Source organism: Gopherus evgoodei, chromosome 5, assembly GCF_007399415.2.
Source record: "Gopherus evgoodei ecotype Sinaloan lineage chromosome 5, rGopEvg1_v1.p, whole genome shotgun sequence".
NCBI lineage: Eukaryota > Metazoa > Chordata > Testudines > Testudinidae > Gopherus > Gopherus evgoodei.
In genome coordinates, this window is record NC_044326.1 from 19,879,044 (window position 1) to 19,903,209 (window position 24,166).

The 24,166-nt window shown below is 42.6% G+C and overlaps 1 protein-coding gene across 2 annotated transcripts in view; it reads left to right on the plus strand.

The window, feature by feature from the left end:
- Nucleotides 1-24,166, plus strand: part of CFAP99 (cilia and flagella associated protein 99) — a 92,631-nt gene that overhangs the window by 46,590 nt on the left and 21,875 nt on the right. For both annotated transcript variants that reach the window (XM_030565192.1, XM_030565191.1), the window contains 7 exons: nucleotides 3,542-3,616; nucleotides 5,589-5,648; nucleotides 9,738-9,826; nucleotides 12,290-12,494; nucleotides 16,631-16,772; nucleotides 19,195-19,346; nucleotides 23,684-23,889. In XM_030565192.1, the coding sequence (XP_030421052.1) occupies nucleotides 3,542-3,616; nucleotides 5,589-5,648; nucleotides 9,738-9,826; nucleotides 12,290-12,494; nucleotides 16,631-16,772; nucleotides 19,195-19,346; nucleotides 23,684-23,889 (929 nt within the window). The remainder of the gene's footprint in view (nucleotides 1-3,541; nucleotides 3,617-5,588; nucleotides 5,649-9,737; nucleotides 9,827-12,289; nucleotides 12,495-16,630; nucleotides 16,773-19,194; nucleotides 19,347-23,683; nucleotides 23,890-24,166) is intronic.

The following is a 24,166-nucleotide window of genomic DNA, read 5'->3' on the forward strand; positions in this document are numbered from 1 at the left end:
AGATAGTCAATGTGTGCTATTAACCATTAAGGGCTTTAAAAATTTAACATAATTTCTGTTTCCTAACTGAGAAATAATTTCATAGCATCATCCAGTTACAGAGAAATCTCAGTAGCTCCTGACTCATCTGTAGTACAGTATTTGATACTGCGCATATCTGAGAGCTCCTCTCCAGAGCAGGCTCTGAAAGTAGGAGATCATCATGCCTAGGAAAGCAGCAGAATTCAAGGTGCTATATGTTAAGAGGGGAGTGGGAGGGAAGGCCTGGAAAGGGCCCTAACACTTGATCTGCTCTGGTTATTTGAACTGATCCTGATTTTGAAATGAATCCTATTAAATAAGTCAGCTCCTATTAGATTTAGGGCAGATTTCTGTGTTCTTCTCCTGAGAAGGCAATAATTACGTGGCAGCTCCCTCTGCCATCATACCTCCCACAATGCAATTTCCTTACAGAGGTGCTTTAGAAGCTTGATAAAAGGTCTGGTTTTTTTACATCTTTTTATCTGTACTCTCCCACCTGCATTCCACCAATGCCTTGTTCTAGTTTTCACTGACTGATACCAGACAATTTATCACTGTACTGGCCTCTCTTCATGTCCTTGTGCACGCTGCATTTGGTTCAGTTCCCATATGTAGTATATGCTGAACTGCCTACATATTTTGTTAGGGTCAAGCTTTCCTTTTGCCCTTTTGTTGCCCCATTTTGTTACAGGCATCTGGTGTTTCTTTTAGGTTCTTCACTTTCCAGCAGTATTACTTTATTTTGCATCCTTTCATTATGTCTGCGTTCTGCAGAATGTACATGCTTAGCACACATTATATGGAAAGATTGAAAGGGGAAGGAAACAAAGCTCATTATCTGGATTGTCAAGAGTCTGAGATAAGTGTAGAATCACTTAACTAGCAGCCACAGTCTTCAGTGGGGCAGATGCCTGAATGCAAGCAACACAAAGGAGAGCCACAGCAGAAAGTGAAGCTGCTGTAGCAGCAATTTTTGTCACTCTGAAATGGCATAAAAGGCATCCAAAGCATTCACAAAGGTCAGTTCCTTAGACTGTTCACTAAATGAAGCTGAAGTTGTGGCTCCTGAAAAGAAAGATGCATATGGAAATGTCACTTATTCCATCCTAAAATTGCACAGGTGACTGACGTATCAGGGCAACTCTAGAAAAGAGTGAAAACACCAGGATTTATGCCAGGGCTAATGCTACACATACAACTGCTGTCCAACTTAGCATCAGCACTCCAAGAGCCAGTGGAAAAAACGGAGTGCACTTCTCGCTTCTGGGGCTGCAGTTTACAATCAAAGGAAGTGTTATTGCTCAAGGACTAGCAAACCAAAAAATCAAGCACTGGCTGGATCATTATATGTGCTGTCCCCTTTAAACGGGTTCAGCTGGAGCTACTCATACATTTGTGCATCTTGGAGCAGCCCCTGGTGCCCAGGCTTCTCTTCAATTACCCCACTCCACCAATGCAAGAAAAGGACTAAGTTATCTTGCTTACTATGTGGAAACAAACACTGGTAAATGTGTGTTATATGCAGTGATGGATTGGAACTAAGGTTCCAATCCTTCAATGAGCTTTGAAGTCTTGGGGCTCCATGCAGGTGTCCACCCAGGAGAGATTATTGCAGAATCAGGGTCCTAACACAAGGCTTTCATCAAGGATGAAAATTCATGTTGGCTTCATTCATTGAAAGCTGATGAATGCACTTGCCCATGCACACAGAAATGGAGCTAAATTTTTTAATGTTTGGCTACATATCCTTAGGGATTGTGAGGGAAATATATCCAGGGCTAGGTCATAGTGCAGTAAAGTAGGTGTATTTTTTTTTAACAATAGGTGCATTCTTTCCAAATAGGTTACTAAAAATGCCATCCATTTGTCTCAATGGGCGGGAGCCTTGACTGGACCAGATTCAGGGGCATGTACAGGGATTTAAATGCGACTACTTTTGGAGGGGCACTTTAAACATTGCCCCCCCATGCACCCAGTGACCCTGGGCCCCGCTGCTTCCCCCACCTGCCAGGCCCTCGTTGCATCCCCAGGCTCCCCACCCATGCCCCTAGTGTCCCTGGCCCCACTGCCTGGCCCACCCCCATTGTCCTGAGTTCCTTTCTTTGCACCCCAGGCAGGCTCCAAACACTGGATGCTGCAGCAGGGAAGGGACAGGGCTCAGCAGGAGTGCTAGCTGCAGTGCCTTTCCCAGGCACATCCCTTCATCCGCACTCTGCCCGACTCCCACCCTGGCAGAAAGGGGGAGGATGGGCTTGAGAGAGGGAATCCCAGGGTGGGGGGCCAGGGGACAGTGATGGAGATGATTATTGGGTGACCCGTGCCCCTGCTTGCCCCCCTTTGTGTACGCCTCTGACTACAGTAAAGTAGACAGCCACAAAAAGAGGAGGAGCACATGCCAGGGATGCAGGGATGGGGGGTGCAGGGGTGGGCCCCCCTGGGCCTCCTCTCCCCCAGGGGCTTTCCATTTCCCATTGGCCAACCAAAGGGAGATGGGAGCTGATTGGAGCCTAACTCTTTCTACCTTGCACATTTTTTTTAAGCCTTGGGCTGAGTGTTTTGGACCTCTTTCTCCCTTTGACTGCCCCACCCTCCCTCCATGTAGTTGTAGTAGAGGAACTGTGCTTTTAGGATGTGGTGGGTCTGACCAGTTCCCTGTTTTGAGGTCAAGAAGGAATTGTTCCCATTCAGGCCAGATTAGCAGAGGGTTGGTGGGTTTTGTTTGTTTGTTTGTTTTGCCTTCCTGACAGAATCATGGAGGCACAGATAAGCCAAATAGGAGTAGAGCATAGAAGTTCAGTAGGAATGTTTAGTTCTTTGCCACTTGCAGCTCAAAAGGGTTGACTCCCAGAAGTAAAGGAGACCTGAGATTTCACTGTTGGGCCTTATTTCTATTGGAAATGAGGAGACCTGAAGTCTTCACAGACCAAGATACCCCATTCTTGTACCCTCTGTGCCCCACATGGGTGGCATGTGTGTGAGAGGATTCAGAGGAGTGTGGTCACTGAATCCTACAGGTAAGCTAAGAGGAGTCTAGCTCGAATTAGGGATTATATGGCTGGAGCTTGGTAGCCCCCACAGTAAACCCACTTAAATGCCTGGTATTGGAGAGACTGGGACAATGAGACAGACAGTTCCGCTCCCCCATGTTACATTTATAAAAGTTGCTGCTTAAATCCATCCTTGTGTCTATCTGCACTCACCTGCATGTCCTGATTAAGCCTCTGCCTTCAAAGGTTTTTTTCTTTTCTGTAGTCACTGTCTAACCCATAAAGTTTATTGGTCTATGATCCCTTCTGAGAATTTGTTGTGGCTTGTTGCAAATTATGTTTGACCATATAAGAATAGTTCTTGTACACCATTAACTTTGTACTCTAATCATCTGTATTTTCACTTGGTATTTAAATATATAGAATTCTGTGTTTTAATAGTTGCCTCAGTTTGCTACATCAAAAAAAGGTGTTTTTTTTTCAATGGAGAATTTAAAATGTACCATATTTATAAAAATTGTTTTGATTTTTAGGAACTGCTGCTGGAAGCAAATGTTAGCCAGTTCAGGTGTGCAACAGTAAAGCCTGAGAAAAAAGCCCCAAGAGGTGTAAGTTAAACAAAATTGGTAAATAAAAAAAACTACTATCATGTGTTTTTATACACATTAATCACTTTTTTTATCCACGTACTCAAAGGATCTCTCCGTATTTGGAGTTAGGAAATACGATGCTTGCCATAAACAGATGGCTAAGGGTTAATGTCTCTTTTACCTGTAAAGGGTTAAGAAGCTCAGTGAACCTGGCTGACACCTGACCAGAGGACTAATGGGGCCACAAGATACTTTCAAATCTTGGTGGAGGGAAGTCTCTGTTTGTGTTGTTGGTTTTGTTCGTTGTTCGCTCTTGGGGCTAAGAGGGACCAGACGTACACCCAGGTGTTCCCAATCTTTCTGAATCAGTCTTTCATGTTTCAGAATTGTAAGTATAGTCAGGCAAGGTGAATTAGTCTTATGTTTGTTTTCTTAACTTGTAAATGTGTCTTTTTGCTGGAAGGATTTTTACCTCTGTTTGCTGTAACTTTGAATCTCAGGCTGAAGCGGGGGGAGTCCCTCTAGGCTATATGAATCTAAGTACCCTGTAAGCATTTTCCATCCTGATTTTACAGAGATAATTTTTACCTTTTCTTTTTTTAATTAAAAGCTTTCTTTTTAAGAACCTGATTGATTTTTCCTTGTTTTGGAATCCAAGGGATTGAGTCTAAACTCACCAGGGATTGGTGGGGGGAAAAGGAAGGGAATGGTTAATTCCTCTTTGTTTTAAGCTCCAAGGAGTTTGGATCTGTGTAGCTTACCAAGGCAACCCAGGGAGGGGAAAGTCTGAGGAGGGGGAAAGGATGGGGGGTGGTTTATTTCTCCTTATTTTAAGACCCAAGGGGTTTGGGTCTTGGGTTCCCCAGGGAAGGTTTTGGGGGAAGAGAAGTGTGCCAAACACTATATTTTTGGCTGGTGGCAGCGTACCAGATTTAAGCTAGTAATTAAGCTTAAAAGTGATCATGCAGGTCCCCACTTTTTGGACGCTAAAGTTCAAAGTGGGGAAAAACCCTTGACAATGCTATAATTCCATCAAGCGGTTCTGGTGACATTCTAAACTACAAGAACTGAAGCCTGTTTACCTTGACACCCGATTTCCCCAGGTAGAATTAAAGCCCTGCAATTTGATATGTGGATGTTTTTATTATATATAATGCACAGATCCTGGTCTATGCTTCATTCACTGTGCAGGTTCTCCACTGGCTCCCTTTTCCTCATCCCAATACTCCTGCTGCTGCCAACCCTCCCCTCTTAGCTGCCTACTTTTAGCACTGCTCCAGCAACTTCCCTTGCCACTCTAGCAGTTCTTCTCTCATCCAACAGAGCAGTTTTCCATTAAATTGAAAGGGTGCACAGCAGTTGAATGAAAGCAGCTCTCAGTTTGATTAGGTAACTCCTGATTCACAGCTGTAGGATCATGACCATTCATGTAATATGATGACTGCAGTATCATATCTGTGTATCATTTACACCATGCCCATCACCATGTTATCTATGCACCTTCATTTGAGCATCTGTAGCTAGCAGCATAGAATGAAGTTCCCTGTCATTGTCAGAATTCCACATACAGTTAATAATCTCATGAAGCAGGATATCAAAGGACATTTCATCTTCACAAAACTCACATCTTAAGAACTGACTATATTAGTGGCTTTTGGTAGTATTCCATATTCAATATTTCTGTAGCAAACATTAATGTTACTTTATTATTTTGGTATGTTAGCCATTTAAATACATTTCATAGTAATCAACAATAATTTTTCTCGGGACCTGTTCTGCAATTATTTGTTATGCAGAACTCTCAATGAGTTTGGAGTGCACAACAGGCTTTAAGGATGCTTTGATTGCAGTATCTAGTCCTCAGTGATCACGTCTGCTTCTCCAAAGGGAATAATATTCAAGATAGAATTTTGATATCTTTAATAAGATGATTTTTCCTGAGTATTTGAAAACTATTTCTGAAATGAAAATATTTTTGGATGTCTTGCAGTATATATCAGGCATTATGAAGAATAAAACGAAGTTCCAGGCTCAAAAGATCCAGGGCAATGTGAGTAACATTTAGAATTTATAGATGTTACAAGTGTTTGAAAAGTGTAGACTGAAAGTCATGACCAGATTTGGAACTGGTGCAAATTGATACAACTCCTCTGTAATCAAGGGTATTCTACCAAGGCCTATGGCTATGGGAATGGGATAGTTCAGGGGCAGAGGCCAGGAAATAGAGCCTTTCACCTCTAGGTCACTGGTTCAAATCCAGGACCTAAAGAATGAACAATCACCATGGTAATGACTATTTGTGTAAGATGTGGAATGAGTTTGGTTATGTAGTTTCCATTAAACAGGTACCTAAATCATAAAACCCACAACACTGATTGTCTCTTTGCTGAGATTTCAGTAGTGCAAGTAGCCTTCAGGATGTGCTAGCTGCCTTGAGTATGTGTCTAGAGTCTCTGATGAGCTCAGGCTTGGAGTGACTAACCCCTTGTGCTGCTGCGGCTACACTCTATTTTAGCTTGCTAGCTCAATGAGAATCACAACCCAAACTTGAAATGCAGACACACCCAAGACAGCATTGGGCAGCCTGCATTGCCTCTGCCTAAGCTGTGATTGTACTGTGAATAACAAAAGTCTTCAGTCCCTAGGACTTTCAATCTGGCATTTTCATAATCATCAAGATCACACCAAAACAGAGTCAAAATAACAGAGAATGTCTCAGGATCAGATTCACTGTTAGTGTAAATGGGAAATTTGTCCCATAGTCTAAAGAAATAGATGCTTGCTCACCTTTATTGAACAGTTCTTGATACTGATGTTTTAGCAGTATATAGGGCCAAATTCTGATCCCAGTTGCACCAGTACAAATTTCAAATAACTCCACTGACTTCAGTAGGGTGGTGTTACACATACAACATAGGTTCATGCACCTATGGGTGCCTCAGACCACCTGCATGTGCAAATCTGCTAACTATTCACAAATGGATAGTCAACTACAGCTAGGGTGACCAGATGTCCCAATTTTATGGGGACAGTCCTGATTTGGGGGGCTCCCATTACCCCTCACCCCCTGTCCTGATTTTTTACACTTGCTATCTGGTCACACTAACTACAGCAGGCTCACCCATTTTATTTGTGAGGTCATTTAGATTCCAATTTCCCCCTTTGAAAATCTGGCCTCTGGAAAATATTTGTAAACCAGATCAGATACCGATGACTTACAGCTTTCAGCAATAACAGTAATACCATCACTATACTTACTGGCATTACATTAATAAGTCTGTTTAAAAGTGCTGTCCCATATGATATGTTCAATTAGTTCTTAAAGTGCTGCATAGCATTAAGACCCCTACTCCCTCCTCTCTTTGAAGAGCAAAGATACTTAAGAAAACATTTACAAGGTTAACACACTCACAGGACCAACAGTAATTTGGACTCTGTTAAAGTCTGTGTTTGTTACACTTCCCTCTCAGACAATCTAAAATATTGAAACTTATCAGCCAGAGTGTTGGCTAGTGGGAATTAAACCCATTGGTTAAGCTGCATAAAAGAAAAATATGGATCCAGTGTCTTATTAAATTGATCAGGGACATTTTTAATAGTTGCTCGAATCTTTTCCAGTGGCATAGTCATATTTATCTCATCCAAACACATTTGCCTTGAAGGTTGGTTAGGTGGCTTTCAGGAAGCTGCTATAAAACTTTCATAGCTGAGATAAGCAGATTGTTTGAGTTTTAAAATAAATTCTACTTCCCGCACCCACTCCCATTCATCCTTCATCTCTCAATAGACAATTGAGAAGATTTAGGAGGAATGTGTGTACAATATGTTAGAAATCAGGTCACAAACTCCATTTCAAAATAATCAAATTGTATAATATTTAAATAGATTAGGGTCAGTATGCAATTTACCATAGTTCATTTACCTTTTTGTGAGAACATCCATTGTACAATAAACACATTTTCTAGTCTCAGTCAGGCACATTGAAACTGCTGTGCAGACAAAAATGATTAACCACTGCTGTTACAAAACCTTTATTCTTTCTTTCCACTGCAAGCAGTGAGACAGTACAAATGGCTCATCATTCTGACTCAGTCTGTCTAGTGCTCATAGGAGGTTCGGTTCTCTACATATTTATTGGTTTGGGGTGAAAAATAGTGTGCTCATTAGGTGGAAATATTGAATATGATTTTTTCCACATGAATTACACAAGTTTGTAGCCCCTTCTTCCTACTTGATAAGGGGGAAGGGATGACATGACAGAAAAGAGATAATGTGAAATTCAGTTATTCACTGGTAATATATGCAATAGAAAAATCTATTTGGGATACTTTTTTGTACTTACCTGCACAAATCTTCTAATCCCTGTGTATCCTGGCTGTTTAGAGTGCATTTTACTCAATCATAATTTTATTTATTAAACTGGAGATGGAACATTTCTAGGTAAAATATTGTCCCCATAATCAGTTTCAGTTCAGGATACTGGCCTCTTTTCTGTCTCATCTACAGGAACTGCATATACTACATGAAGGGGGAATAAACAAGCAGTTTCCAAAAGCCTAACTTCCACATATTTTAGTGAATGTTTCCAATTTAAAATCAATACAATATAAAAAATATAGGTTGGGGGGAGGTCTCTGAATTTTGCACTCTTGAGTACATTTCCCAGCCCTGAAGAAGAGCTCAAAAGCTTGTCTCTCACCAACAGAAGTTGGCCCAATAAAAGATATTACCTCACCCCCCCGGTAGAGATGGTAAGACCAGTATAAGGAAAGAAAGGACTCTCATTGCTGTCTCCTCCCGCAAACTTTGGCACCCACCTGTTTTGTACTGAGAAATAGATGGGTAACTACATTTCACAGGTGGGCTATTAAAATGTGTCCCATGCTGTAGAAAAACCACACTGTTCACCTACATTTATTGAATTTCCTGATTACAACATTAACTGTTGTGCTCAACCTACATAATCAACCTCAAATATGGAACAACCATGTTCTTCAGTTTTGATTATGTATTTCAATTGATTGTGCAGAAGGTTAGTATAGGACTTTTTGAGTGATTCTGCACGTGTATTGCTCTGCCAGTCCCTAAACAGTTAGCTTGTAGTTAAAGAACATTTTAGTATGATTTGCTTCTATATCCACATTGTGAATGGACTTAATTCAACTGGTTGGTGTCATCACGGATTTTTTTTTTCTGTATGGAGGGGACTCAATTCTGATCTCAGACCAGTTTTACCCTGGCACTATTGCATTGACTTCAAAGGCATTGCCCCTCTCATATGCTGGTCAGATCAGAATTGGACCCATTGTGTGCCACTGTAAAGCTGGATCTGGCCCTCTAAGGATTCCCCTTGCGTAAGGGGAATCCTTGGCTGGCAAAAAAGCTGCGTAGTGGCTCTACTCCACTGCCTCTCTCAGACCTTAGAGATTATCTGTCAGTCACTCCTAAAGCAATACTCACTTTGAAGAGAGATGCTGAAGCAGCTCTGGATCTAGTAGTCCCAGTTATACCGGTAACTCTCTCTGTGACTTTGACGGTCAATGAAATCTGTACTTCAGTTTCTCCATCTATAAAATGGATATAATGATACTGTCACCTAGAAATATATTAAGGTTAATAAATTAATGTTTGCAAAACACTTGAGCTCCTCAGATGAAAAGTACTACACTTTATTGGAACATGTGTGTGATCTTCCTTCCTTTCAACTCTCCCAGAGGTGGACACACAAGATGTTTTCTGTTGGAAGCAGCTGGCAATCATATCTTTGTCCAAATCAACTGGAATCTTTTTTTTCTATTGGAATGTTTCCATGTACATGAGTATATAAGAGTTTAAAAAAATTAAAGGAAGTGAACACATTATATATGATTTGACATGGCCCAGGGAGTGATCACAAATTTATAATCCACTTCAGGGACCTGGCTGATTGCTTAAACAGCTTGAGTGGTTTATGAGGAGCATGGAAATCCATTGTGAATGTCAGATTAATGCTTTGAGCAAAATTTATACTTCATCTTGAAGGTGATCTGAAGTGATTGAATTGCCATGGATTGATTTATTTAACCCTTTGAATTGTTTCTGTAGTCCATTTTATGATTCACATTGCTAAATATAGTGTATGCATTCCTTTTCCTGATAGATTGACAATGTACCTATTAAATTAAATGCAGCAGCAATCTTAAGAGAAGGTGCCCTCTACCAGCGAAAAATGGAACAAGAACTCAACAGGTACTTTCTGTACATAGTATTTCCCAGCTCCTTTATACATCCTTTGACACAGAGAGCACATTAAGGGAGACTAAGTAAACTGCAGCTAAACTAATATAATGAATCTGTTAAAGGCATCTTAAACTTTGCGTGATTAATAATGAGCAGATTGGACTGAAATTAAAGACTACATTAGAATGACAATGAAGACTTTTGTTTATTGTAGGTAGAGTACAATGTGACTTCTAATTGAGCATTCATGCCCCATGAATAATCATGGTTTATAACACATAAGTACATCATACTGGATAAGTAATTATACACATGCACATCTATGCATGTACATAGTTGTACATACAAATAGATTATGTTCATACCCATTCAAGTACTTGCAGTGTATTCATTAAGGAAAACAAATAAGTCAAATAATTCTTCTTGTAAGTCTGTTACCTTCAGTGGAGTTACATTTGAGCTGAATGTGGGCTATTGTACTCAGAGATTTATACTCAAACTGGTTACTCACCTGCTTCCATGACAATAAAGGACATAGTAGGCATTAGTCTGGGTTTTTAGTTCACCTGTTAATCATTGGGGGTGAGGGAGGAGAGAGTGAATGGACAGTGCAGGTTGTGTTCTTCCACTAGAAATAAATAACATTATCACTGGTAATTTCAACAGAGACAAAATCTAGACTATTGTCAGTTTGGGTTAATACAAATGATTAACCTGAGTTAGCAGGCTTAGTGCAAAACATTATTAACCTCTTTAGAAGAATCCAGCCTTCCACAAAAGCTTTTAGAAGTGAACATAATGAAGCTAAGGATTAAATTTAGACCTGTCAAATGTGACTAAAATGAGTGACCCCTTCAAAATGAGGGGTGTCACTCATTTGAGTTGCAAGAGCCCACATCCTCAAAGTATTTAGGTATCTAATTCCCATCATTTCAGTTGGAAGTAGCAACTAAATACCTTTAAGAATCTTAGCCAAGGTTACCTATGTTCCACATAAATTTGGCATTCCATCACTATTATTGTTGAGAATAATTTACATCAAAACAGAGAATGAAATTTCTATGCTATGCTAAAGCATGAATTGCATAGCACTGAGATGCCTGCATGGTGTCCCTCTGTCATGTGTGTGGAGTGGTTCACAACCCAGAGTGCCAGCCTCTGGGCACACTGTCAAAAAGGTAGAGCAGAGATCTCAAATGGGTGGCATATTCTATAATTAGATTTCACCAACCCAGTAAAAACTCATTAAGCACTATAACAGTATTACCATGGAGTCATAGACAGTCCCTTTGGGCATTCCTGCCTATCTTGCCACCCAGGCAAGCTGGATTTGTGATAGTTGGTTGCTATATGCCAAAGATCACAAAATATTCAGATTGCTTCCAGTCCCAAGAAACCAGTCACTTACCCCAAGTCAATTTGTACTTAAGATCTCACACCAAACACAACACTTGTAGCCCATCCTCTAGTAAATTAACTAAGGCTTTATTAACTAAGAAAAGAAATGAGAGTTATTTACAGGTTAAAGCAGGCAAACACATATACACAAATAAGTTACACGCTATGGTTCCAAAAGGTGACAGGGTTGTAGTAATCTGTCAGTACCATATGTCTTTTAGAACTAACTCAGGTTGACGCTGAGGATCTCTGCTTCTGTTTCAGAGCTCCAGCCCTGTGAGAGTCCAAAGAGCAAAAAGAAAAATATTCATGTCAGCTATCTTTATTTCCTTCTTCCAGAATTCAAACTGATGGGACAAGCTTATTTGCATGTAGCACCTTCATGGGTGTGAGAGGGACATTAACCAAGTGTTTGTATCATGAGGTTCCCCAATGGCCCGTTTAGTTTTGATAGTCCTTCTTGATGGGCGGGGGACCATAAGAGCTGGCAGCCTGGGGTGAGCACAGGAGACATTGGGCAGAAGCAGCTCTCCCTCGGCGCTGTCTTCGCCCCCAGCCCAGTGCCAGCCAGTGCATGGCACAGCCTGAGGGGCAAGTCCAGGCCTGGCCCTGCTTGCCCTGCAGGGCACTTCCCCGGACCTGCCAGGGCTCCCGCAGCTCACCCCCCAGGGCAGACCCTCCCCAGCCACAAGTTGCAACAACACCCCCTGCAACTTCCATCCCTCCCTGGGCTGGGAGCTGGCCCGACCTGCCCTGCCTCCTTTGCCAAGCCAGGACACCACACAGGCCAACGAACCACCCACAAGTGGGGAGTGGAGCCTGTCTGGTGGGGATTTGCCTCTTACTGTGCCCGGACACTGTCACCCTCTTAACCCTGGCACCCTGGGTGGTCACCCATGTCGCTCACCCATAAGGCCAGCCCTGTCAACCATGTTTGAAGGGGTAACTCAAACAGGTAAATGGGTTTTGCTCAAAGTTTTTAAAGAAATGTTTTAGCTGAAAAGCAGAATTTGCTCATAGCCAAAATATTCAAATACAAGAACCTAGAGTTAAGGGTTTTCTTCTCCTTCCCAGACTTGAAAGTTTGCTACGAGGTGCACATGACCCATCTGAATTCCTGGAATGGCAAAAACAGATGCGTGAAAAAGATTTGGAACAACAGCTGGCTGAGATAGAGTGTAGGAGGCTACAAGGGAAACTGAGTCACGAGGAGGCAATTCTAGCACGTCAGAATGTAATTCAGGAAAACAAGAAGAAAGCTGAACTAAAGAGAGAAGAGGTAAAGCATTACAGAATAGACCAGACTTGATTTGAGCTTTATATCAATAAACAGCTTGTTATAACAATGTACAGAAGTTCACTCACAGTAGGTCTCTGTATTTAACTGGAGTCTGCAACTAGTGCAAAAATCTCATGCTTTAGTTTACATCCCTAGAAGTTCTAGTATGTTGGGAAAGAAAAAGTTTTCTAGTATTGGATTTGATAGTGAATATGGGTTTATTAAAGTGAGTAAAAACAGAAAGAAGAAATATTTACTTCTGAATCTCTTGTTATCGTGTATTTCCGATTCTGTGTGACTAAGAAGTGCAGAGATTAAGAGATTAAAGGCAGTTGTTTTCAGTGTACTCATTAGTAGAAGAATAATGATGTTACAGTGTTTGAATGGGATCAAGGCAACGAAAAGTCTGTCAGATGTCTGAGCCCACCTGACATGCTCTATGCCAGCAGTTCTAACTTTAGCAACCCAAGGACCCCCATTTTGATTTAAATTTTTTCGTGGCCCCACAAACCAGCTTCTAATTTTCTCCAGTGGTGCTCAGTCCCCGTTAAGCCTCAGGCCCCACCTCCACTCCACCCCTTCCCCCCAAGGCCCCACCCTGCCTCACCTCTTCCTGCCTCCGCTCCACTCCTGCCCCTCCTCTTCCCCACCTCTTTCCGTCCCCTCCACCAAGCAGGCCCCATCCTCGCTCCTCCTCCCTCCCAGCACCTTCTGCATGCCGCTGAACAGCTGTTCTGCAGCATGCCGGAGACCCTGGGAGGAAGGGGGAGGAGTTGATCAGTGGGGCCGGTGGTCCCGGAGATGACTCGCAGACCCCCTGGAGCGGACCCCAGTTTGAGAACCGCTGCTCTATGCTGCTTGGGATATACAGAACCTCAATGGTGGGGAAGCCCAGAGAGAATACTTTAGAGATGTGCATGCATATTTTATGCTGCACAATTGTTTCATGAAATACACTTCCAAGTGCACAATCTTTGGGCTAATTCATCTCCTCTCACAAGCCAATACAGATGGTAGCTGACAATATGTTTTCTATGTATTATCGAAAAGTAATGCAGGCTCATTACAGGACCATAGTTCAAGGCAGCCTTGTATCAGGGTTGCCTGAGAATAAAACATGTCTACATGGGAGACTCAGGACAGTTAAGCAGAATCAGCTAACGGTGTGAACAGGGGTGGCTCCAGGCCCCAACATGCCAGGCGCGTGCTTGGAGTGGCATGCTGCGGGGGGCACTCTGCCGGTCGCCGGGAGGGCGGCAGGCAGGTTGCCTTCAGCGGCATGCCTGTGGAGGGTCCGCTGGTCCCATGGCTTCGGTGGAGCCGCGAGACCAGCGGACCCTCCGCAGGCATGCCTACGGGAGGTCCACCGAAGCCGCAGGACCGGCGACCAGCAGAGCGCTACCCGTGGCATGCCGCCATGCTTGGGGCGGCGAAATGTCTAGAGCCACCCCTGGGTGTGAAGTCAATGAGTATAAGTTAAAATGGGTATGTATGCTTTCATTCAAGAGTAAATTTGCCTCCTCTTTGGAGGAAGATTAAATTACAGCAAATTCATGCGGTGTTTATTTCTGAATAAGAGCATCCATACACGTTTTAACAAATGTGCCTTGACTCCATATCTTTAGTTGAGTTACCTTAACTTTCCCGAGTGTCCCTGTGTAGACAAGCCCTCAGTAAGTCATGACCAGTGCAGAAGGTCACTCCTTGTTTCAGGGGTGGCCAACCTGAGCCTGAGAAGGAAGCAAGAATTTACCAATGTACATTGCCAAAGAGCCACAGTAATACGTCAGCAGCTCCCCCATCAACTCCCACCCCCCCGCTCCCGATCAACTGTTTCGTGGGGTGCAGGAGGCTCTGGGGGGTGGAGGGAGGAGCGAGGGCATGGCAGGCTGCAGGGAGGGGGTGGGAAGGGGTGGAGGGGGGGGCAGGGCCTGTGGCAGAGCCTGGGGTTGAGCAGTGAGCATCCCCCTGCAAATTGGAAAGTTGGCGCCTGTAGCTCCAGGCCCGGAGTCGGTGCCTATACAAGGAGCCGCATATTAACTTCTGAAGAGCCGCATGTGGCTCCGGAGCCACAGGTTGGCCACCCCTGCCTTATGTGCTCCGAGAAACAGTTGAGAATAAGATAATGGAGCAGGTAATTAAAGAAATCATCTGCAAACACTTGGAAGGTGGTAAGGTGATAGGGAATAGTCAGCATGGACAAATCGTGTCAAACTAATCTGATAGCATTCTTTGATAGGATAACGAGCCTTGTGGATAAGGGAGTAGCGGTGGATGTGATATACCTAGACTTTAGTAAGGCATTTGATACAGTCTCGCATGATATTCTTATAGATAAACTAGGAAAGTACAATTTAGATGGGGCTACTATAAGGTGGGTGCATAACTGGCTGGATAACCGTACTCAGAGAGTAGTTGTTAATGGCTCCCAATCCTGCTGGAAAGGTATAACAAGTGGGGTTCCGCAAGAGTCTGTTTTGGGACCGGTTCTGTTCAATATCTTCATCAACGATTTAGATGTTGGCATAGAAAGTACACTTATTAAGTTTGCGGACGATACCAAACTGGGAGGGATTGCAACTGCTTTGGAGGACAGGGTCAAAATTCAAAATGATCTGGACAAATTGGAGAAATGGTCTCAGGTAAACAGGATGAAGTTCAATAAAGATAAATGCAAAGTGCTCCACCTAGGAAGGAACAATCAGTTTCACACTTACAGAATGGGAAGAGACTGTCTAGGAAGGAGTACGGCAGAAAGAGATCTAGGGGTCATAGTAGACCACAAGCTTAATATGAGTCAACAGTGTGATACTGTTGCAAAAAAAGCAAACGTGATTCTGGGATGCATTAACAGGTGTGTTGTAAACAAGACACGAGAAGTCATTCTTCCACTTTACTCTGCGCTGATTAGGCCTCAACTGGAGTATTGTGTCCAGTTCTGGGCACCGCATTTCAAGAAAGATGTGGAGAAATTGGAGAGGGTCCAGAGAAGAGCAACAAGAATGATTAAAGGTCTTGAGAACATGACCTATGAAGGAAGGCTGAAGGAATTGGGTTTGTTTAGTTTGGAAAAGAGAAGACTGAGAGGGGACATGATAGCAGTTTTCAGGTATCTAAAAGGGTGTCATCAGGAGGAGGGAGAAAACTTGTTCACCTTAGCCTCCAATGATAGAACAAGAAGCAATGGGCTTAAACTGCAGCAAGGGAGATTTAGGTTGGACATTAGGAAAAAGTTCCTAACTGTCAGGGTAGTTAAACACTGGAATAGATTGCCTAGGGAAGTTGTGCAATCTCCATCTCTGGAGATATTTAAGAGTAGGTTAGATAAATGTCTATCAGGGATGGTCTAGACAGTATTTGGTCCTGCCATGAGGGCAGGGGACTGGACTCGATGACCTCTCGAGGTCCCTTCCAGTCCTAGAGTCTATGAGTCTATAAGGGTATGGCTACACTTGAAATTTCAAAGCGCTGCTGCGGCAGCGCTTTGAAGTGTGAGTGTAGTCGGAGCGCCAGTGCTGGGAGAGAGCTCTCCCAGCGCTGCACGTAAACCACATCCTCTACGGGTGTAGCTTGCAGCACTGGGAGCCGCGCTCCCAGCGCTGCGGCACTGATTACACTGAGGCTTTACAGCGCTGTATCTTGCAGCGCTCAGGGGGGTGTTTTTTCACACCCCTGAGCGCGAAAGTTGAAGCACTGTAAAGTGCCAGTGTAGCCAAGGCCTTTGTTTACGGAGATGGTGCAAATGAATTTCCCCTCCCCATAGCTATCTGTGTGGCCTTCTGAACATCCTATCATGTTTGTTTTCCTGTAAAGGGGACATAGCGGTTACTGCAGCTATAGAACAGGAGTACTTGTGGCACCTTTAGAGACTAACAAATTTATTTCAGCATAAGCTTTAGAGTTATATAGAATTACAACAAACCCCACAGAACTGCTGTTGGAGAATGAGGCAGAATCAGGATCCTTGAACTGGGGTTTCCCTCCTGTCTCCCTCCCTCCTTACAGACTTGTTACTTTTGTAGAGGCTGCAGTCCTGCTAATCCAGTTGTCCTTGCCCTTTTTTAAGGCTTGCAGCAAAGAGAGCAGAGTTGTTTTTATCAGTTTCTTTACTGGCCTGTTATTTGTTTGGGGTTTAGACAGCAGAATTGATGCACCAGTATGCAGAGAAACGTCTTCAGGAAGAGAAGGAAATGAGAGAGTTGGTGGAGCAGGTAGTGGAAGGACATAAAAATGTGAAGCAAGCCCGAATGAAGCTTCAGAAGTACAAACGACAAATAGGTATTTGTGTTGCCAAACCCCTAGGAGATGATTGCAAATTTTCCAAGAGTCATTTTGTCTTAATTTTGTTGAACAAGAAGAGTGGGGGAAATCCAGAATATATGTTCCCATAAATAAGTGGACCCAATGTAATAAGTGAATCTTTGAGCTCACTCTAGCTGAAAAGAGCATCTAAGCTACTCGCCCAAGAAATTATTCCCTGTGCTAAAGGGGAAGATGAAGAATCAGGCATTCTGAAGCTACCAGTCTACACTCCTGCCAGCAGCGGTACATGTGACTGCCGGTTCTGATTGCCATACAGGTATATGGTGATCAGATTCATGTGACTCATACTGAGTCCCCAGTGTCATAAAGAGAAGACTTGTTGGGCCAACTAAAAATTTTAAAGACATAATTCCTTATTGGCCTCTTCCAAGCTGAGGAGAGGAAGAAAGCAGCCACTGAGATATGAGATGGTTCCTTCTCTATACCAGAATAAATCATTGGGGGTGAAAAAACAGAGCAGTGATTGGAGTGGAGAGAGTGGATGTTGCTGGCTCTCACAATTCTCCAAGGGGATGTTCTAGTTTATATTTTAGCCCAGATGACTTAATGCTGGTCATGAAGCTGGTCTCTTCCTCCATCCAAAGATATGCATTGTACTTACTCCATTATAGGACTGCACTAACACCTAGTGGAGGAATAGGCAGTTTCTAGCCTTGAGAGGTATAAAGTGCAGAAGATGAGCCCTCACATGCACAAGCTTTCCTCTGCCTGGATAGGGTCATACCTCTGTCATTCAGATTTTAATTCTTGTTTTTAGCTTCTGAGTGTGTTTCTTCCCAAGGGTCCCCAGGGCTGTGAGGTACCTCACTACCACCTGCCATTCATGTGAGGAAGCCTTGTCTTTGCCTGCCATGAGTCAGCTCCCCAACTCCACTCGCCAAGGGGCAACACAAGCATTCCCCTCTCAGCCTATGCAGGCCCTGCTGTCCTTCTGCAGGTTAGCAATAGGCACACTCCAACCGTAAGCCCTCTGAGAGTCTCCCTGGAGTGTCCATCCTCTGTTCATTGGACACTCACAGTGTTCACAGGTTCACTGCTCCCAAAGGAGCACCATGCCCCAGCTTACCACACAAACCTCACATTACTGCTCTGCTTAACACTCAGCACTTAGGGAAGTTTATAGTTAAAGTTTGTTTAACAAAGTATAAAGATTCTATTGATAGCAAGTATAAATATTGGAAACAAATGGTTGCATATAAAATAAAAACACATTTTAGAACCTACATTTACTTAACTAGTTACTGTCATGTCTTATAGATCAAAGCTCACCCAAAATCCTTCCAGTGTATTACAGCCAGGCTTGGCTGCGGTCTTCCCTTCATGAGACAAGTCATGCTGTTAGCTTGCCTCCTCGGTGGAAAGATCCAAGGGTGTCCCCTTGTGCCCCCATTTATCTTTGTCTTTACTCATAAACAGGACACTCTCCTGTGTGCCTCTTTCTTGTCACTTTCACAATCTCTTCATTAGCATTGGGGTCAGACTGTAAATAGGCCTCCATTGTGAAAGTGACAATGCACACATGATCAGCCAGAGAGAGAGAGAAGCATCTCTTCCCTCCTACCTGACAGCAGCACATTGATCATCGTCTGGTGACCTGCCTTAACTCATATACTTTAAGAACATAATTTCTTAAACATTATCTGTACGAGGGTGACCAGACAGCAAATGTGAAAAATCAGGTGGGGGATAATAGGAGCCTATATAAGAAAAAGACCGAAAAATCGGGACTGACTCTATAAAATTGGGACATCTAGTCACCCTAATCTGTACATACATTTTGCAATATTATTTGGCTCTTGGTAGAGACTTCACATGCCACCCTTTGGTAAACTTTATCTGCATACATCTGACCCAGGGGATCCCTGTAAAACTCTGTACACCCTCTGTGCCCTCTGCCAGTTGGCACCAAGAGGTTTCTGGGTTGGACTGAGTAAGCCAGTCTTTATCCTAGATAGGTGAGCCTGGCAATGAGCCAGAATCCATAGCTTTCCAGAGTACATACAGCTTGGAAAGCTATGAATATTTGATGCTTTACAGAGTCTGTACTTTAAGTCAATGAAACTACGCATTTTCCTATTTTTTGGTCTCTTGAGTCTAAACTAGAAAATAAATTACTACATACCAGTTGTGTCAACTGTAAGTATAAACTGCTTTTTATTTCAGTTCTATGTCTGTCAGTCTCATAGAATCACAGATATTAGAGATGGAAAGTAATTATTAGTCTCTCTAATCATCCTTCCCACCAGGGAAGGGTAACAACCTGAAGTATAGTCAGATCAGTAATAGCGTCATTATTCACACATGTACAAGAATTCATCTCCAGATGTATTGCAGCATCAGACGTGCAGCTAACATGGGCTGTTTTATTTTCTCTCAGTTCAGGAAGTGTCTGAAGAGAGCCGAGAACTTCTTCGTCGAGCTCTGGAAGAAGAGGAGGAGAAGCTTAGGAAAAGATATGAATTGATTCAACAGATAAGAGCTATAGAATCTCTGCCATTCTTTAGGAACAAGTTTGTTGACTTAACCCAGGTAGGTTCATAAGGAAAAAATAACTGTTTTAGAGGCATGTTTACATTTCACACAGATGTGAATTATACTGCAAACAAAAATATTGCTGTTGGATGAGCCCAGGACATGCAGCTTGGATTGAAAAATTAAATCTGAACCTGAATTTCCCCAAAGTTTATAAAATGAAAACTTTATAAGAGAAAACATCATGAGCACAGATGAAATTCTAACCCCATTGAAGTAATTGGGAGTTTTGCCGTTAAGTCCGGTTTCATCCTATAACATGTCTCTTAAGACACTGCCAGGTAGAGCCCCCTAGATTTTATCTACCTTCACAGTATCAGTTTTGTCAATACTTGGGGCTCTCATGTCCACACATAGAGCTTGGAATGATGTAGAGGTGTTCATACCACTGCAGTGACTACACTGACTCTGAGTAAAGCGGTGCCTCCTATACTGTGTCTCTGGACAGGAAATACAAGCATGGCTATTGTATTGATGCGATTAGACCTCCCAGCACAATCCCACAATGCTCCTACCCACCCTTCAGTGACAACATTAGCAACTGGCTCCACCACCTCTCAAGCCAGCCACCTACTGGCTGCATACAGGCCCAAAAGCACCTCATGCAAAACTGGACTGGTCTCAACTCTGCCCAGGACCTCGTCTTCCTCCCTTGCCCCTTCCCCATATACCCAGAGCAGCATAACAAAACAAAAAGATAAAGCAAAATAAAAGTTGACTAGCACTTTTAAAGAATCAGAACTGCTCTCTTTCAGTTTTTCCTTTCGTCCATAGGAATTCAGCTGAAAAACAAAAAGAAAAAAATCCCTAATGGTTAGTTAGCAGAAACCAACAGAGAGATGCTGTTCTTCTTTCCATGGAGAGGGCATGGCTGGTGCAGCAGAGCATATGCTGCCTTAGCAGTATCTCCCAAACTCCTGAGATCTAAAAACAGAAAACAGACCTGAGTTATTAGTAGCATGGGTACCCCTCACCGTCTCCTCAGATCCCTGAACAAATGCACCATCTTATCTCGCCATGCTTCTCCAAAATCCACTTATATCCCTTCTCCCCCATCCCATTTCCCTACCCCCTGCTTCCCAAAGAAGCTATTAATTCCCTGTGAGGGACACTCCATTAGTAGTGGGGACAAGAAGGGAGAACTGGCTGGGCAGTGTCTCTTGGGACCTTGAAGGGAAACACAAGAGAATGAAACTGGGATCATTACATACAAAGCAAGTATAAACCTAACAAAATAAGAACAGAAAAAACAATAGAGAAACCCAATTTATCTGGAAAAAAAATGAATAACCAAAGAAAAAAAGAATAAAGTGAACTTCCTTCTCCCTTGGAGCACTATCAGCCAAAGGCGGTATCCACCTGCGCTGGTTAGGCCTCAACTGGAGTATTGTGTCCAGTTCTGGGCACCGCATTTCAAGAAAGATGTGGAGAAATTGGAGAGGGTCCAGAGAAGAGCAACAAGAATGATTAAAGGTCTTGAGAACATGACCTATGAAGGAAGGCTGAAGGAATTGGGTTTGTTTAGTTTGGAAAAGAGAAGACTGAGAGGGGACATGATAGCAGTTTTCAGGTATCTAAAAGGGTGTCATCAGGAGTTCACCTTAGCCTCCAATGATAGAACAAGAAGCAATGGGCTTAAACTGCAGCAAGGGAGATTTAGGTTGGACATTAGGAAAAAGTTCCTAACTGTCAGGGTAGTTAAACACTGGAATAGATTGCCTAGGGAAGTTGTGCAATCTCCATCTCTGGAGATATTTAAGAGTAGGTTAGATAAATGTCTATCAGGGATGGTCTAGACAGTATTTGGTCCTGCCATGAGGGCAGGGGACTGGACTCGATGACCTCTCGAGGTCCCTTCCAGTCCTAGAGTCTATGAGTCTATGAGTCTAGAGCACAGACCCTACTCTTCACAGTGCATATACAGACCTTCATATGGATGAAGCTATTTAAAGCAGACAATGGAGCAAGCCGAAAGTGTGAACAACTACAAATAGACATTATGTCTCAGAGGTTATATACCTATGTCCTGGGGATGTGGGAAAGAGTCAACAATCCACAAGCCCTGCAGTGTTTACAGGGAGTGCTGTGAATCCTGAACAGGCTCTCTTGTGTGCTCACATTGCAGCTTGCACTTTTATGACTGAACCAGTCTGAGCAGCAGCGGTGCAATGGTGCAGTTCTTTAATATAGTCAGGGCTTGGAATTACAGAGCTTTCTCAATCCCATATACTACTGTGGAGCAGTGCTCATTATCTGGTTCATTAAAATGAAAGGGATGGAATTCCAGTGCTTTCTCATTTATAGGCCCAGTTCATTCCATTGCCATTGACAGTGGGCAAAATTTTGCACTCAGCTCCTCACATACAGCTGCCATTGATCCCATTTATATCCAAGGTAGGGTGACCAGATGTCCCGATTTTATAGGAACAGTCCCAATTTTGGGGGCTTTTTCTTATATAGGCACCTATTACCTCCTCTACTCACCCCGTCCCAATTTTTTAATCTTGCTATCTGGTCACCCTAATTCAAGGGCAGTATTTGGCTTTAAATATGGTTTCCTATCTAACTCATTCCTGAGAGGAGATTCAAACAGCAGGTGAACACAACACATTTGAAGTCATACTTGAAATACTCATTCCAAATCAAGCCAAATGGAAGCCCTTGCTAAGTGTAAGTTTGCTAAAAGTGAGCTGGCCACTCAAATTACAACCAGATAAAGAAAGGAATTAGAACTCTCATGTTTACATTATAATTTCCTAGTAATGCTTAAGATGTGACTCCGATTTGAGTTAGTACATTTTAGTTGCTTGTCCTGCATTTCTCTTTTGTAAAAATACACTTTCAATCTAGATGAAATAGAATTTGAGTCCATGAAATTCTCACTTACTTTCATAATCTTTAATGTACCCAGCTATCCACTTGGTGGCGCTCCAGTTACTTGAACAGCAGTGTTATCTACTGTGCAGGAAAAGGAGCCCCTTCATATACTTCCAGGTCCACCCCTCAAAGATTTCTGAAATTCAGTCACCACATTGGGCTTCTAAGCAAATCCTCTTCCAAAAAAGGACATTGCTCAGTCTCCCTATTAAGTTCACACACCACCACCAGAATCTCCATCCTGCACTAAAGCATTTCCCTTTCACTTCATGTGTTACAGCTCTGCAACAATGTACTGACTGGGTCAAACAGTAGATGAGGGCATAGTTCAAGGATATGCATCTTGAAATGTGAAAATTAAAATGCATCAGGATAGACAAAAATAGTAGTTTTTTGGTGTGAAACTGATGCAGTTTTGGAAAGGAAATGACACAGAAGCCCAATGTTTGTGTCTATATACACACACCCACCCACATGCATTGCATTAGTACAGGGTGGAGGTAGTGGTGCACATGGTGTCAAGACCCAGCAATGTCCTTCTGGAAGAGCGATTGCTTATAAGCTCAGTGTGATGATTACATAATTTTGATGTTTGCGTTTTAGAAGTCTTTGAGGTACAATAGCTGGGTGATCCTGTAAATATGTGAAGGGTCCTATTCCTGCACAGCAGATGGTTTTACTGCTCATATATGGCTTGGTATTGGGCTAAAAACATCAAACCCCTAAACTTCTGTTTAGAAGTGTCCTGACTTTCTGAGGTGCTGACCACCTGCAGCTCCCATTTACTTCAATGAGGGTTGTGGTTTCTCAGCACCCCTGAAGCTCTGGCTGCTTCTTTTTGAGCTCCTAAATCCAGTGCCTAATTTTAGGCACTCAGATTTTAAAATGTTGGCCTTGGACATTAAGAGTCTGATCTTGCCAGGGGCAGAACAGTTAACTCCTAGTAATCTCAGCAGTTAAATGCAGGTGCTCAATATGTCGCAGGATCTGGCCTATAATCTGCAGTTAGATTACTCTTCCACACAAGTGGAAAAACTGATAATAGCAAACAAATGCTCTCAGTATTTAAATTTGAATGTATATTCCCTTCTGGTTTTACAGACTTCACAGTTTTCCAATTTTAAAATGATGCTGTTACCTTTTAAACTTCCTCTTAAAACTGGATGTTGTGTTATCTAGAATCACTTCTGGCCAGATAAAACTGGCCTTTTATATTTGTGGTTAGTTCAGTTTGTTTCCTAAATGAGATTTCTTCTGTGAGAAGTTGTATTGCCACATCTTAGCCTCATGTATTATGATATATCTCTGAAAATGATTTCTATGCCATAGAAAGTAGCTTGTAAGTAAGTTAAGGCCAAATCCTGCTTAATTGAAGTCAGAACTCTCAATGACGTCAATATGAGCTGAAATTTGATCAAAATATTCTCTTTCCATTCACTGATTTTGAATTTCTGTAGACTGCTGGCTATGGCTTCAGTGGTGAAATGTCAATAGTGGAACTGCGTGAACGTCTAGCTTTACTGAAAGAAGCACAGAAGAAGGCAGAGGAAGAGAAGAGAGACCAGATAATACATGAAAAACAAGCCAAGGAACAACTTCTTCTAGACAAACTGGAGCAGATTTCCCTGTTCAGAGAAGCACTTGGAAGAGCAGCTGCATTAAAGTTAGTTTAAAATACCATAGAGATGTTTAGAATATTACATCGTTGCTAATATCTTGTTATTTGTGAGAAAGAAAGATTTGGGGTGAAATCCTGATTCCATTTAATACGAGTTCTGCCATTGACTTCAATGTGGGCAGGATTTCAATCTTGCTGTTCAAATTAGGGCTCTCAATTAATTGCAATTAAGTCAGGCGATTAACTCAAAAAATTAACTGCGATTAAAAAAATTAATTGCTATTATTTGCACTTAAACAATAGACATTTATTGAATTTTTGG